Raw genomic sequence first — 17,450 nt, 5'->3', positions numbered from 1 at the left:
AGTGGACATAACCCCAGGAAAATATGTACAGGATGCATGGTCACTTATACAACCAGTCAATTCAGATGGATTGACTGGATTATGGCTACATTCTTTGAGTTTTCATTGTAATCTGGCAGGATTGTAGCTGGAATCAGCCAGCGGCTTTGTCTTAGTGGAAATGGAATTTGCTCCTAGAAAAATAAAGGAAAGGATCATTTATGGTCATCATCGTTCTGGCTGCACCACAGAAGAACTTTTCCTTCACAAATGTCAGTTGTTTTGGTGGAACTTCATTTTATTTTAAGGAAATTACCTTTTTTGTAGAAGATTTATTTTAATGATAATGTATCTTGGACTTTAAAGAGCTGCATTTGAGCACAAAAACAAAATAAACGGGATTATCTGACAGGGCTTCATAATTTTTTTTTCAGTCATTTGTTAGTTAGGATTATTTTCTGTTTCTCTCAGCATGGTTGTGGTGGTTAATGTTGTTACCTAGGTCTGGATTTAACCTGTCGTCTCACATTTTCTTGGGTTTAACTCTATATTTTACCACTAAGTTTTAACCCTGTGCACTGTCTCCTTGCCCGACACAGCCTGTTTGTTTGATTTCCTTCTGACTGGCCCGTCGCAACGTGGCTCTGACAGTCATCCACTCCAGCAGCTTAACAAATAGGATTAGAGCGAAGAGGAAAAAAATCTCCGGCAGTAGCAGCAAAGTCCCATCTGCTCACCTGAGAGGAAGCGGCCTGCAGACAGCACACACTTTAGGATCTCTTTTGTCTTCTCTTTTTCTGTTTCTTCTGCCATGAGAACTGGTGGATGGATGAGCGGGGAGTTGCTGATGAGCTGAGAACGTGGAAATAAGGAGCAGCGAGTCCAGGGTGGATCTTTCGGGGAGGTGGTTTTCTTTTTGAGAAATGGTTGGAAAGTGTGGGAAGCTGGTGCTGTGGGTGCTTGGGGCCATGCTGCTTTCATGCTGCTTGTACATGGAAACAGGTCTGTATGTTGATGTTATTAACAGTTATTTCTTTCCTTTTATTGATAAAATGCTCTGAATGATAGTGCTGCTTTACAAAGTAAAAGCACAGTGTCATCAGCAAAATATCACAGTAAAAGTCATGACCGATGTATCACATGCTTTGATTCTTTTAATAAAAATTTTCTAGTATGAGCTGAAGAATTGCATAACAGGGGAAAAACAGCACCATCAGTCAAGTGAAAGTTTGGAGTAGCACTAATTCTATTTACTTTGGTCAGATTATTGATCCTGACACATCGAATCTTCAGTAGTGTTTTCCTGCTGGAGCCATTTTAATCAGCGGCTCCTAATCTGGGGAGGTGTGGCCCTCAAATGGGCCGTCAAAGGAAGACCAGTGACACATTAAAAATGGGAAGGATGGGATAGAGTTTAAGGAGGAATATACAATAGAATTATACCTCTGGTACTCAGTGTGGTAACTTACTATGTTACAATGAGGTCAAACTCAAACTGCAACAATAACCTTCAATAAAGTTTAAACCTGCTCCCTTAAAATCAACTAATTTATCAACTAGTCAATCAACCAAAGGCTATTTGGCAAATATTTTGATTAGGTGATTATAATTTAAAGCACTGTTAGTTCCGGTCCTAACAGAAATAAAATAAAAAAATAAAAAACCTGACAAAAACAGACAGAACCTATAATTTGTTTTTAAATATGAAGTAACTTTAAGGTAACAGTCAGGTACCTGTAAAGCAGTACCATGTACTTTAGCTGTCCTTAATATTAAGTATAAAGCAGCACTAATATTAATTTAAACCACAGATGCCACCTTTGAGCTGGAGGTGGGTTTGGAGGAGAGTGGAGAATCTACAGGAGAGCCAATGGCAGCCTCTGATGAGTTGTTATACAGACGACACGGCGCTCTATCTCGAAGGAAGAGGGACGTCTTGTTTCCCAGCGGAGTCAAGCTTTGCTCTCAGGAGACGTTCGACCAAGCTATTGCGAACCACCTCAGCTACTTCCATCTCAGAGGTACATCTCTCCGCCCATCTGCACTTCTTTCGATTCACCTGCCTTAATTTTGATATTTGTGCCTGCAGGCGACAAGGTTTTCCCCTTCATCTTCTCTTCAAAGCTAGAGCGTTTTCACTTAGGCTCTGATCAAAGCATAAGCTTGAGCAGCAAGTCTGCTGTCACCTCTGTGGCAGAGGTCAGAGGTCATGCAACGCCAGATGCACTGTTTCTTAACAAGCCGATCAGCTCGTTCAGCCTTTTGGTTTCAGTTCTGTCAATTGTGTTGAGTTGCTGGGATTTTGAGCAGATTTAAAGCATGAGTCAAATCTCTACTTTAATCAAGTTTATCCCTCTATATCAATCAAAAAACATCTCTCTGTATTTAAGTCTAGCTATGGCTTACACCTTAACACAACAACACAGACATAAGCACTTAAAGAAACCACTGAGTAAAGCTCACATGGTTCCAAGGTGAACAATCAGCTTCAAACCTTTATTACAGTGAAAACATGTCTCTGTGTGTCCCAGTCTCTATTTGGGTCAAAAGAAACAGAACAATCATTAAAAAGTTCAGATTTTTTTTTAAATAGCAGCAAAATGAGCCAAAGCAAACTGGACCAACACATGAGCTAAATTAACTTTATTGCTGTTACAGCAAATGTTGGCAGGAGTCATGCAACAGGATTTAACACAATGCACTCAAATACACAAAGAACCACAAATACAACAGCTTCGTAATTCATCCGTCTCATAACCTGAACATATTAAAATAATACAATGATCAGTAATAATGGGGGAAAAAAAGCCCAAAGTAAACACAACGGGGAAGGTTTCAGAAACAAGCACTGAATGCTTTTGGCATGAAAGGATTTCTTTCACATGCCTCATAATCTTACTGTTGATTTGATTGAATTCATGTAAACAGACTCATAAATGACATTTTGTACAGAACAAAAAATCTTTTTAATTAAATAGCAAATGAAACATCTGTGTTTCTTTTCTCTGATGCCAGAAACAAAAAAAAGTATTTCCTCGTTTATACTGATGCTATTTTCTGACCTTCATTGCTGGAATTTGTTCCTTGATTTAAATTTCTCTGATCACATACTGTCCCTGTGTCATGTGCATGATTATAACATTAAAATTAGTTATGCTTATGATTTCATCAATGCTTGGACGTGGTTTCTGCTGGCATGATGCTAACTAAAAACTAATCCCACACCAATAACTAACAACCCCTTAAACACATTCACACATTCAGTTTTCTTTCCTTTGGGGCGGTATTCTTGGTTCAAACTTTGTATAAAGCAACAGCAATGTGATATTGCTGAAGAAACAGACGTTATTACAGGGTTTCATCAATCACCTCAGCTCTGCTCAGATGAATTATTATGTTTTTTCCCTCAAAGTGCAGATGTGGTTGAAATTACATCTCATCAACCATCCATCATGTTTCTTTCCCTCCAGCTCTTTTTAGGCCTCGTTTCTTTTCCATTGCACTTTCTCTTCAGATTCATTGATTTCTTTGAGCACATTCACATTACTATGTAACTTACTACAACTACTATATGTCCACTGTAGCCCCAGGAGATTAGCATTAAGAAATGTGTTCAAAGTGACAAAAAGCAACAAATAGAAGCAGCACCGTGGCTTTTTTGTTGGTGGATGGATCTTGGCCTGAAGACAAAGGTGTTTTTAAAATGTACTTGCTTTAGATGTGGACCGGATTTATAATATGGAAATGTTGTACCCTCTCAAAAACACTTGAGTGGAGCACCACTTGGTTGAATAACAGAGCACTATCTAAAGAAGCCTCTAATCATATGGAATTACAGATATTTATATACATTTATAGTCTAATTTTAGTCTCTTTTTTGATTTCCATTGTTTTTGACCACCTTGGGTCTTTTTGCAGATTCCTCTGTGATAATTTCCCTTTCATCCCCCAAAAAAGTAAAGAAATCTGGGAAAATATCACAGCAGCTTATGGAAAACATTCACTTATTCTTATTATAAAGGGATTTTTAACTCACTCAAGAAAAGATGTATCCACTGTCCATATAAGTAAAAATAAAAGGCAGCTAGCCCTTCTGCAAGTATCAACACAGTAAATACATAATAATTCCTCTTCTCTTCAGACTTGAGGGTTGATATGATTTACCTGTTGAGTTTTCACATTTACATTACGTCAGATATAGGTTAAAAGTCCTATCAGTCAGAGCTTGCAGGGGTGCTATTAGTTGTTGAAGTAAAAAAATGGAGGCAGACAAAAAGCTGCTTGTTTGGGCAAGATTATGTCTAAAATAGTCATGTAGCTTTGTGAGGACCACAAACCTGACAAGTGACAGCCTTACAGACAACTTTTGTTTTTTAATGTGGACCCAACAGTAAATTTTACCTTTCAGGATCTTATTATCTTCAGTAATTGGTGTCTCTGTGTGTTTTAGTGTGTCAGGAGACAGTTTGGGAGGCCTTTAAGATCTTCTGGGATCGGCTGCCCGAGCGGGATGAGTACCAGGGCTGGGTGAGCCGCTGCATGGATGGCTCCATCAGTGTCATGGACATAGGCAGATTCTTCAGCCAATCAGAGGAGCATCGGAGTCTCATCAGGAGTGTAAGAACACCACTAAAGCTAATAATTGATCCATTAATTGATATCTTAAACAATAATAAAAATATTTATAAGTTGCAGCCCTGCTTTCAGATAGTGGTATTGGTGCAAAACGTTTTATTCTCCACTGTTCTCATCATTATACATTTACAAAAAGAAGATTGCTGTGGTTTTCCATTCTTCCCCATCCACGTTAAATTAAAATTAACAGGCTATAGCAAACCATATTCGTGCTTCTTTGGGAAGTTGTAAATTTTGGTGATATTCTTTGCTGATTATGTGTTTTTCTGTATTTCAGAGAGTTGCTCTGGTTGCTGCAATGAACATGTAAGTTACCAGCAATTAGACAGTCAAATGTGTTATTGTGTAAACTGTACAAATATAAATTTAACAAATCACTAAGTGACGTGTCATGTCCATGGATATCTTAAAAAGTAAAAAACAGTAAATAATGTTGTCAGGTCAGACAGGACTATTTAACGATTTGAACTTTGAAAGCTTTCAAGCAACAAAATCTTAATCAACAACTTTGATAATACTGCTAATTATAAACAGTCTACATGTAATTCAGCAGCACAGTCACACAGTGGTTAGCACGGTTGCCTCACAGCAAAAAAGTCCTAAGTATAATTCAACCATTAGGGTCTTTCTGTGTGGACTTTGCATGTTCTCCCCATATTTGCGTCCATATTAGTCCGGCTTCCTCCCACAGCCCAAAGACATGCAGTTAGTGGGGTTAGGTTAATTGTTGAATCTAAATTACCCATAGGTGTGAATGTGAGTGAGAATGGTTGTCTGTCTCTATGTGTTGGCCCAGTGACAGACTGGCGACCTGTCCAGGGTGTACCCTGCCCCTCACCCTATGGTAGCTGGGATAGCTCCGCGCCACCCTGAATTGGATAAGTGGAAGAGAATGGATGGATACATGTAATTCTTAGTTTATTGCTTTCCTAGAACATTATTTTTAACTTAATAAGTCTGTGGTCTTTAAAATAAAATATCTCACTTCAATACAACACATTGTACAACGCTAGTTCAAAGCAAATTATGAGTTTATGCACTATGTATAGCCTAACAGTATTAAATTAAGTTTAATCAGTATTAAATCAATAAGATTTCTGAGGACCTGACACTGAGGTAAATGGTTTGTTAGACTTTTTGTACCAGCAGTGATTAGTTCAAAAACTAAAAGTGGTGGTTGTGTATTTACATCTATGTTGTGTTTGATCACCTGCTGCAGTGTGCCCATCAGCCCTACTCCATGCAGGTAGGCCTGCAGACACTGAACACCAACCACAGAGCTGGGCTGGAGTCAGACAGTGGAATTAGGAGACCTATTTTGCTAATTTAGTGCTCTATATTCTGACTCTGGGATTTCAGAACTTATTACTTATTATTTATAATTGCTGAATCTCTATGCAGCCCTTCAGAATCAGAATACTCTATAAATTTCTAAGGAAATTGCTCCAAATCAATAAGGAGGGTAAATGACTGAACTAAATTAAATAATGTATATATTACAAAGTGAAATCAGGTCCTAATATATATATATACAAATATAAATATCGAGAATATTACAGAGATTAAACACATGTGACTGACATTGTACTCTAAACTGTTTCTTTAACACCCCCATCCCACCCTACCCCCTTTTCTGGAAGCCAGCTGAGGGGCAAACATCAGACTTTCTGAGCTGTGTGTGGTAAATAAATGCATGACATAGTTCAGACAGTTGAAAGAACAGTGGTTAACTCATTATTTAACACTATGTCTATGTTTACAGCATATATCTGACAGTGTTCGTTGGCATTAGCACTAAGATCAAAATGTATCAGAGTAGAAAATAAATAAAAAAAATGTCAACTTTAGTCTAATCTAGAGATTTTGAAGAGCTTTAATGACTCCATCCCAGAGACAGAAAACTGAGCTTTGTTGCTTTCTACTCTGGTAGGACGCTGGCCAGTTTTAGAGGTTGGAGAAGAGAAAGGGAAGTGCTCGCGTGCGTGGCTTGTTTATCATCTCTGCTTTCTTTGGCTTGCTGCATGTTTATTTATTTATTTTACAGTTGTGTGGTTTTTGTTAATAAAAATTCCTCAGTCCAGCTGCATGGGAATTGTTGCAGTTTAATAAATTTAAAGGGGAATGCCAACTATTTTAAGGATTCACAGATGTTTTGTGTACATTGACAATGAATGAGGCTCCAGGGTTTGTGGACCTGTAGGGTTTGGTAAATGTTGGACATAAATACGAGACTTTAAAATTGTTCTTCTCACTAAACTGGGAAACAAGAAGGACATAGAAACCTTAAAACAGATGATGTTCCCCTTTAGAAGTCACATTATCATGCTTTATATGTCTTTTGTAGCACATCAAATCTTTGTTTACTAGACAAAGTTAGACTTCACAGCACACCATCACAGAAGAGGACAAAAACAGAAGTATTAAAGCATTAGTATTAAAGAAGCTGGCACTGTCCTACTGGTTAAATGATGTTTCTCTCAGCTGAGTGCTAGAGGAGATAAATCACGTTTTTGCTAAATGCTTTGCTTTTTGTCTCTGTTTGTCTTGTAGCTCGGAGACACCGACCACTCAGACTGGAGATGCAGTGACCGAGATCTCACCAGGTAAATATTTTTGATATCAGGGAGTCTCCATTACCCTTTCAATGTTCTAATGAGCTTTTAATACAATAAGCAGTTATTCTTAAGATACTACTAGATGCTTTAGTTATTTTCCAGTGTATCAGAAATAATTCCCATCATGGTAATCAGTTCATCTGGCAATATTTGTCTTTTGAGCTCTGTGCTCTGGTCAGTATAAGCCAGTTATTCAAAACGTCCTTAACTTTGACCAATTTTTTTTTTAAGAACACAAAGTACATGAAGATATTTTTGGTAGTAACTTAGTAACTTGGCAGACAGAGCCTTTTACTCTGTTTGGTCAGAAAGCTCAGCTTTGTCCAGAAACACGTTTTGGACAAAAGCCAATCACGGCTCACTGTAGCCTCAACATGTGGCTACACGTGTACACAAGGTGGACCATTGCTGATTACTTGATTTATGCATCTCCAAAGATATATCTCAGCCAACTTGAAGGGTGTTATCATTATCTATTGTACCCTAATAAATTGTGGGTCAAGGAAGTTGATAAACCCACCAGGACTTTGGTTTAAAACTGATAAATTGAAAAAAAAAAATACTGATTTGAGAAGCCCCTGTGCATGCCAAAAACTTCTAGTTTAGGGATGTTTTGCCATCTTTGGCATAGCCCTAACAAATATTCATGAATGGGCTTTACAACTAGCTGAAGGAATCTATGGACTGGATGTGCATACAGATTAGTGCCTTACTGGTGACTCTTTTACGAGCCACTGAAAGTCTTTGTTGAAACCCCAATTGGTGGCACAAAGTGTCAGCAGCCGCAGTCACTCACCTTACAACCAAATCTGACTTATGTGAAGTAGGAGTGGGTGCAGGAGGCTGATTCCCGTGACACGCTCCACTCTCAGAATAGATCTGTAAGCCTATTTACGGGCAACTGTCTGGTCAATGGATGGAGACTGAGTAGAGGACTGGGAGCAGAAATGTGGACATGACAGAGTTACTGCAGGACAACTATCAGGGTTAGTGAAATCACAGCTACAGATGGTTCATTTTGACCTTGTTTTTGTTTCATGTCATCATCAGTATGATTTCTGTCAAAGTGCATCGGCTATGAGGTCTTCACATTGACATCCAATAGAAAGAAAACTGCAGAATGTTTTCATGACACTCTTGGTTCATGAAGTCGGTGACGTTCATGATAGTCCCCAGATCTCAATGAGATTCTCAACAGAACCCCTGCTGTCAGAAGTCATGAATTGCAGCCTTTTTTTTAGCAGATCATTTTAAGGATTAGTTACTTGTTGGCAGACCTGGAAGTTATTTTATCCAGAGGGAAAACATGGCAGACTTCCAGTGGAACTTTAGGTCACAGGTTAGCATTGTTAAGTAACATTCTTCAGCTCTGCAGTCAATGTCAATTACAAGCAGGAACAAGGAGGCAAAGGACACACCTTGTATTATGAAGCTGAAAACTGCAATAGCGAGGATAAACTGAGTATTTCTTAAAAACTGGTGCTCTTCTCTTCAGTTCTTTTAAGCATTTTATACTTACCCTCATTGTTACAAAGAACCCATTTAGGATATCTGATAAGTTAAATATATATACAGAAATGTTTTGGTGTTGTTATTTGTTGTATTCGAGATTAGTGTATCAACAATAAGGTGAGCAAAATTTAAAAATTCTGCAGTAGAATTTGGTTGTAATGCTTAAAATGCTACCTTTTCTTTGTCCTCCTCCTTTAAGTTTTCTCTTCTTTTTTGCAACTATAGGAGAGAGTGACATCATCATTGGATCAGAGACAATCACAATCAAGCAAGACGATCTTACTGTAGATCTTGAGGTCACTTCTTGGGTTCCTCTGGTCTCTGTGACTAAAGGTCCACATCAAGAGTCTACGGCACACATTAACACTGAGGTTTTAAGTGTTGGGGGCCTGCTTGAGGATTCTGTGGAGGTGGCAACAGAGGCTGATTACGCTGTTACACATAAGCCTTTAAATTGGATCGATCAGGAAATTGGGGAAGACAAAACTATCCCTGAAATATCAGATAAGGAGGAGGCTGTAGTTGAAGATGACAAGATCATTGGGATCATCCCTGAAAATGTGATCATAGTTGACTCTGAGGTCATTCAGGAAGTTACCCCAAAAGGTGAGAAACCTCCATTAGAGGTTGTGGCCCATGAAGCACCCACAGAAGAAACTGTTGTGGTTCTTCAGAAGCCCACCACAGCATCAGAAACTATCACATTGGAGGAATTAGGGCAGAAGGTACATCCGAAGGTGACCTCTGAGGCTCCTTCAGAAGTCATGATACAGCACATCCCTAAGGCAACCACGGAAGATGCTGTTGAGACAGAAATTAAACGAATTCCAGAAAAATCTCTGGATATCCATGACAAAACGTTCACTGAGGATTTTGTAGAGAAACCCTCAGAGGATTTACAAGAGCCAATTGATGAAGCAATACCACTTCCAATTCCTGAAGAAGCTGAAGGCAAAATACATGCACCTCCAGTAGAACATCCTTCAAAGGCAGTTGTAGAGGTGAGCCAAGAAGTAACCAAAGTCATCACAGAAGCAACAGAAACTGTATTACTGATAACAGATGCAGAAGAAGAAGCTGAAATATTCAATAATGTGACTCCAAAACAAGGATCTGCCTCAAATGTAGAAACAGAAGTCCCCTCCCAGGCCTCAATTCTGACGACAACACATAAGATGGAAGTAACAGTTGTTGAATACACTCCAAAGGACAAACCAACACTAATGGCTGAGGTTACTTCTAAGCCTGTTCTAATATTAGAACATAACAAAGGTGAAAAATATAGTGTCACAGAGGAACCGCCAACAATACAGATAACTACATCCAAGGAACACAGCAAAGAAGAAATACCAGTGGTGTCAAAAGAGGAGGTAAAAGCAGAAGTCAAACAAGAAGAGGTTGTTCTGGTAGATAGGACTAAACAAATAACACAGACTGGTGTAGAAGGGCCAAAAGATACAGTTGCTGAAGAAGTTGCAGTTCAAACAGTAACAGCACCAGAAGCAGCAGCAAAAGAACTACACAAAAAAGCTGAAGAGGCGACAGTTATAATGGAGACTACATTAATAACCTCAGACGATGTCGCAACAGACACAACAGAAGAAGAAAGAGCTGAGGTAGTTGTAGAAATACCTTTTGAAGAGGAAAAACATGTAACACAGATAGAAGGGAAAATATCGGAAGCTACAGGAGAACCAGTTAAAGATGAAGATGATACAAGTGATGACTTTAGAGAAACTGTACAGGAGGAAGGAAGAAAGGAAGAAACTACAGAACAACCAAAACTTTTAGTGGAAACTTTACATGAACCTGAACCTCTCAAACCTGTGGAAGAAATTGTAGATATAGTAGAACCTTCAGAAATGACTACAAAGGATGTCAAACCCATAGAAGAAACAACAAAGGAGACTGAGCCCACAATAGAACCAGCAGAAGAAGTAGAACTTGTAGAAGTCATCAGAGAAGAGACTAAACCTCTGGAAGAATTGGCACAAGAACTGGAACCTGTTAAAGAAACCACAGAAAAGACAGAACTAATAGAAAAACCAGTGACAGAGGCCAAATCCGTAGAAGAGATTCATGAGAAGTCACCACAACCCAAGAGAGAACCGACAAGAAAAACAGAACTAAGTGAAGAAATGACAGTGAAACCTGAACTCAAAAATGACCCAGTTCAAGAAGCAGAAGGACCAGAACTCAAAGCAGTACCCACAGAAGAACCAAGAGAAGGCGAACTCATCAAAGATACTACAGAAAAAACACAACCCACAACAGAACCAGCCCAAATTGAATCTATAAAAGAAACTGGTGAAAAAAATGAACCAACAAGACAATCTATAGAACAATCAAAACCCAAAATAATAACGGAGGATGATAAACCTGATTTTGTTTTAACATCTGTCAATAAAACTCAAGAAGCAGCTGAAGGGGAAACATTTGAGGACAGAGAAGAAGCTGCCTCTGAGAGCTTAGATGAGGTAACGGAGAAAGAAGCTGGATTTGAAGATCCAGAAACAGATGAAACTTCACCAGAAGTTACAGAGACCCCTTCAGAATCTGATGAAGAAATCACTCCTGTGCTTGTTGTTGTTCCAGAAGACACAGAGACATCTGCACCTGAGATAACAGTGGAACCTCCAGGTGGATCTGAAGTGGGAAGTGAGGAAGAAATCTCAAAGGCTCCACTTGAAAAATCTCCAAAAGCTGTCACTGATGCCCAACCAGACACAATTTCAGAGGTAGAAACCCCTAAGGGGGTCACCCCAGAGTCTCCTAAAGAGCTTCCCAGTAAGGAAGATGGTGCCTCAGATGAGGGCAGTATCCCGGTAGCTTTAGAAGACCCTGATCAAGAATCAGCTGAGGGTGACTCCCCAACTGAAGAAGTGGATGAAATCTTAACAGAGACTCCACTAGAAGTGGCACCTGAGTCAGTTGATTCCATCACCCTAGAAACAGTTGTGGATTTCACTGAAGAGAGAACACAAAGTACTACACTGGGTGCCACTGAGGAGTCTACCCCTACTTCCTATTTGGAGGTTACGACCAAGTATGTGGTCGAATACAATAATGGTAACTTTCCCGATCTTACAGAGAGGGTTTATGACGTAAATGGCAACTTTTTTGGAAACAATGGCTTCAAGTTGGAGGATGAGGAGGAGAACTTGGTAAGAAGATATGTTTAATCAGATGACTTGAGGTAATCCCTTCATACATGACATTCCAGTACCAACCCCATATCCGTATGCCTACCTTCAAATTTAGATTGGCAATGAGATAGACACGTTACTTCTGCCCCCGAGGCCCCTGAAGGATGAGGTGGTAGAGTTGAGCATGAAACTGAAAGAGGAAACCTACAACGATGCGCTGAGAGACCCAAGCAGCTTTGAGTATCAGCAGCTGGCCAGACACTTCAAACGCAGGGTGAGTCAACTATATTTTCAATCTGCTCTATATATGAAGGGGTCTGTGCAGACATGCCATGTAATGTGCACTTTTTAAGATGCTTTACCACTATGAAATGTTGGGTTGGATATACATGACTTTCTGAGATATCAACATACCTGCTGTAGTCATTACCTGAACAGTGACTTGTATACAGCATTAAGAGTATACTCACGGGTATTTTTCTAAAGAATTTTATATGCTTGACTGCAAATTCTTTGCATTAGATAACAGCCAAAAATGTCAAATGAAAAAGAGTAGGAGAAGGAGTGTGATTCTTTTTTCATTCATATAAACCAAGAATATTAATGCAAATATTAATGACTCAACAAATCTGAAGAAGAACCTTAGAATCTGTGGTCAATCTTTCATGAAATCAGTGCAGCTATTTAATTGAGTTTATTTCAGTGAGTGAAATGGATTTGAAAACTCTTTTTAAGGCTTAATATTAGGTCTGGTGGTGCGGTGTTTTTTTGGAGTAGGAAGTGAAAATGTCAAAGTCAGAGTGGAGTCCCAAATTATTGGCAAATGCTAGCTAGTTTTCTCAGCAAGCTGACACAAATACTTGTACATTTGTGCTAATTAACATATAAATAAAATCCCAAAATTTCGCTCACCAAAAGAGACTTCTTGAATGGCCTATTAGTACAATTAAGCATAGAACAGCCATACTAGTACTCACACAATTACATTTAAAATGCTCCAAAAAGCTCAACAGCACAAACACAGTCTATCCTAGGGAATCGATTTGCTGACACGAAGCCTGGAAGACAGCTAGCAGCTACAGCTCCATATGTCATCATCTGTCTGCCAGTCTACGAGGTCATGCCTCTAATAATACAAACCTTGAGTCTTAATACAATTTAAACAGATGAGTTATAAAAATTATCCCCTGTATAGTTGTTATGAAGGGGGAAATTAGGGTTTTTTTTGTAACAGGCTTTTGTATCAGGTAAACATGTGTATTTCTGCTGTAAAGGTGGATATTCTAACACTGAATCACTGCTGGAGCCAGCCTCAAGTAGACATTAGAACAGGGGGGTGGGGGAACACCAGGCCTCAAGGACCGGTGTCCTGCAGGTTTTAGATGGGTCCTTGATCCAAAACACCTGATTTAAATGGCTAAATTACCTCCCCAACATGTCTTTAAGTTCTCCAGAGGCCTGGTAATAAACTAATCATTTGATTTAGGTGTGTTGACCCAGGGTAATATCTTAAATCTGCAGGACACTGTTCCTTGAGGCCTGGAGTTCCCCAGCCTTGCATTAGAGGAACTTCAATCTTTGTTACTTACTTGGTGTCGGTTTATCTAACCCTTTACACATGGGTCAAGTCACTGTACCTGGGGCTATAGGTGCCAGGAGACCTGTTTAATGTAACTGTAGTTTTTGTCTGTTGAACACAAAGTTGTTCAAAGCAAATGCAAACATATGAAAGTAGCAGTTTAGAGTCTAGGGGCCTAAAAAGAGGAGCATCTCCTTCTCAATGATTGTTGTTTGTACTCTGTGAGCTATTTTATGTTGGAAACAGCAGGGATTTTCTGGAAATGATTTTTATCTCAGAATGTTTTTAACTTTGTTCCTCCTTGTTTTGGTTCTGTGCTTCCTGCTGACACCTCTTCTTCCCTCCTTCCTTCTCTTTAACTACTTTCTCTGACGTCCACCATACTTACTCATCACCAAACTGACTTGCTTGTGGTTTCCCACAAACTGCAGACTCAGGAGTTTGGCTGTGTCTTTAAAGGCTTTTGCCTGTTTTTCACGCATTCGGATTCTTCACGCTTTTGAGCTCAGTTTCCTCCCCCCTGCCAGCAATCGGCTATACGAGCCGATGAGGCAGAAACAGAGCTGGAAAACTGCAGAGGACACACAGTACAGTATACGAGCAGTGAGTCACCACGAGCTGCTGGAAAAAAAGCTGCTTTGCCAGGAAAGCAGAGCGCTGGTGAGTTCCCGAACTGCCGGGAGGCTTTCAGGCTCCACTCCACGTTAGTGACGCGGGAAGGCAGTTTATGGTTTAAGTATCGGGGTCAGGCTTGTTAATGAGGGAGTATGAAATGGATAATAGAAACAGCAGGAGCTCTGCTGCAGCACAGAAACACACATGAAGAAGAAGAAGCACAGTGCAAATGCAAAATGCTGTTTTTTATCCAGATAAGCATGACTTTAACTGGGCATCAAGAAACCCAATGGCCAACCATTTATCAGTTTATGTCTTTCCATGATGGTTTTACAAAGTGGGAAGACTTCCAACTTGAAGAGCTAATACGTGTTTAAAAATGCACACAGTGGTCACTCTCTGAGAAGACTGTATAAACCTCCAGCTTTATGAACATTAGCAGGTCTTCCGAGTACGTCTCACCATCAGCAGATCATTTTTCTTGATAATTTAAAGCAGAAAAAGGGCTGACATGAACAATACTCATATGGAAAAAGACTTACTTCCACTGTTACAACTTAAAGCCATATATTTATATAGTTAATTATTCACAGTGTATTAAATCTTTACAGATTGCAGTCTTAAGTAAAGGTCAATGTTTCTTTCTCTGACAGTTTGAGTCCACTCATCCTTCGTTGCAGCTTTTAGCTGCACACATTTCACAGCCAAAAGTAATTTAAAGAGATTATTTTCATCTCAACTATGAGACTGTCTGACAAATGAGAAGTCCACCTTCTCTCCAGAAATATTCATCAGTTCTTTAGCAGTTCCGAGCAAAACAACATCAGCTCTGCCTCTAATATCATGCCCTGACTGCTCAGTCCATAATACACTGAAGCCCATGGGTTAAGGCTCGTTCAACCAGGCAGTCAATCCTAAGCTACTAACCCTGGCCCGGGACTAGAGTAAGGTGCTTGGTAACTTTGTTCTAGGCAGAATAACTTGGTTTTTGCTGTTGTAGTTTATCATAGTGATATTCATAATCACTCTTAGTCTAGCCTCACACCTAGGACCAGTCTGCCTTGTGAAACTATAAACTTGGCTTTTGTGACCACTCGGATGATTTAAATCAAATCAAATCAAATCACTTTTATTGTCACATCACATGTGCAGGTACATTGGTACAGCACATGTGAGTGAAATTCTTGTGTGCGAGCTTCACAAGCAACAGAGTTGTGCAAAATACAATAATGTAAACAAGCAAAATACAAGAATGGCTACATCTGAAACTAATAAATATATGTACAATATATAATAGTATATGCATTTCTGGATGTGTATACTAAATATTTTTCTACGTGTGTGTGTGTGTGTGTGTGTGTGTGTACACATATTTTACAAATTAAATAGAGTAAACAATAAATAAAATATATAAAAATATACAGAGTGAGACATGTGCAAAACAGTGGCATTACTGTACAGTGTGGAGTGCATAATGTTGAAGTTCCAGTAGTGAAGCTGAGGTGTCTATGACGTGTTCAGCAGTCTGATGGCCTGATGGAAGAAGCTGTCTCTCAGTCTGCTGGTACGGGACCGGATGCTGCAGAACCTCCTTCCTGATGGAAGTAGTCTGAACAGTTTATGGCTGGGGTGACTGGAGTCCTTGATGATCCTCCCCGCTTTCCTCAGGCAGCGCTTCCTGTAGATGTCTTGGAGGGAGGGAAGCTCACCTCCAATTATCCGTTCAGAGCACCGCACTACTCGCTGGAGAGCTTTGCAGTTGTAGGCGGTGCTGTTGCCATACCAGGTGGTGATGCATCCAGTGAGGATGCTCTCAATGGCACAGTGATAGAAGGTCCTGAGGATGCGGGGGCTCATGCCGAATCTTTTCAGTCTCCTGAGAAAGAAGAGGCGCTGCTGCGCCTTCTTCACTGTTTTGTTTGTGTGTACTGACCACGTAAGATCCTCAGCCAGGTGTACGCCAAGGAACCGGAAGCTGCTCACTCTCTCCACAGCAGCGCCGTTGATGGTGATGGGGGTGTGTACTTCTCTGCACCTCCGGAAGTCCACTATCAACTCCTTTGTCTTTGCGACGTTGAGGGTGAGATGGTTGTCTTGACACCAGTGGGTCAGGGCGCTGACCTCCTCCCTGTAAGCTGTCTCATCACTGTTGGTGATAAGACCCACCACTGTAGTGGTGCTGATTTGGTGCTGAACACTTCCTGGATAAGGTGTTTCAGGCCTATTCTACTAGAAACAGAACCTGGATTAGACCTAGAGTGCACTGAGGTCAGTGTACATATAAGAAATCTCTGTGAGTTTCAGACTTTTCTAAATGCTCAGTTCCACACAATGTTTTTCTACCCTTGGTTTTGCACGACATCCTAAAAATGGATATCCCCTAATATAGTCATTTGAGAAACAGAAGCCTCACCCACTTGTTGTTCAACCAATAGAAAAAGCTGTGATCTCATAAAAGGGCTTTATTTTTACACATATATATATATGTTATAAGTTGCTAACTTGGCCTCACAAAAGTCTGGTTTGACTCTGATGTTAGAGGTTTTCACTCATGTTTTCTTCCTTTCTTTGACAAACAGATTGAAGACGCCTTTCATAGAGTGCCGGGCTTCAAGATGGTTTACATTGTGGAATTCAGGTACAATTCAGCTGGCATACAGTACAAAAAGAGCACCTATCAAGCCCTCATGTAAAATTAGTTTTGCTAAAGAAAAGATACAAATTTTAAAATAAGTCATTGACTATTGTTTTAGTTATATTATGTTGTGTTTTCCCTGTTTTTTTCAGACCCCAGAAGGATCTGGAGCGGTAAGTTGGACAAACGTTAGTTTTTCTATTATCCCCTGATTTTATAGATTTGCTACCTGATACAGACAATACAGTAAAGTAACTTCTCAAAGCTCGTGTGGAGATAAGCTACCCTGTAGATTATGAGTCCAAATGTCATGCTTTCCACGTCATCATGTCTTCACAACCCCTGTGACCTACCCTTTGAAGTAAATAACGGCTCTGCTGTAGCTCTGCTCTACTTGCCGCTTAATGTCTTTACCAACAGTCACCTCTTAAGTGGGATAAGTCGTTGGGTAGCTTCAGGCCACCTGTAGACCCTGTAGTGTTACCGTTAAAGGTTTATGACAGGCTCACTGTTATTCTGTCCGGGAAACCCCACCTCAGGTTAGTCTGTCTTTGTGAGCCCCTAAAGCTACCTGAACTCTGAGAGCTGCAGGAGGAAAACAGTCAGGCTGTAAAATCATCAGATTATAGATGTTTGCATGTCAGCTGTGATTTAAAGAAACAAACTGCTGAAACAACATTATCAGACATCAGTAAAAAGTTACTCTTTTCACTAAATATAGCCTTATAACTTGT

The 17,450-nt window shown here is 39.8% G+C and overlaps 1 protein-coding gene across 1 annotated transcript in view; it reads left to right on the top strand.

The window, feature by feature from the left end:
- Positions 1-736: 736 nt before the first annotated feature.
- Positions 737-17,450, top strand: part of LOC146641586 (uncharacterized) — a 33,739-nt gene continuing 17,025 nt past the window's right edge. The window contains exons 1-9 of the mRNA XM_085399584.1: positions 737-981; positions 1,791-2,000; positions 4,430-4,596; positions 4,892-4,920; positions 7,165-7,217; positions 8,967-11,905; positions 12,003-12,161; positions 16,661-16,719; positions 16,869-16,889. Of these exons, the coding sequence (XP_085255710.1) occupies positions 903-981; positions 1,791-2,000; positions 4,430-4,596; positions 4,892-4,920; positions 7,165-7,217; positions 8,967-11,905; positions 12,003-12,161; positions 16,661-16,719; positions 16,869-16,889 (3,716 nt within the window). The 5' untranslated portion in view covers positions 737-902. The remainder of the gene's footprint in view (positions 982-1,790; positions 2,001-4,429; positions 4,597-4,891; positions 4,921-7,164; positions 7,218-8,966; positions 11,906-12,002; positions 12,162-16,660; positions 16,720-16,868; positions 16,890-17,450) is intronic.

This window comes from Rhamphochromis longiceps, linkage group LG23 (genome assembly GCF_057381845.1).
Source record: "Rhamphochromis longiceps isolate RC_006_pf linkage group LG23, R_longiceps_female_GT1.1, whole genome shotgun sequence".
NCBI lineage: Eukaryota > Metazoa > Chordata > Actinopteri > Cichliformes > Cichlidae > Rhamphochromis > Rhamphochromis longiceps.
The sequence above is the reverse complement of the archived record's forward strand: the minus strand, read 5'-3'. Positions and strand labels throughout refer to the sequence as shown.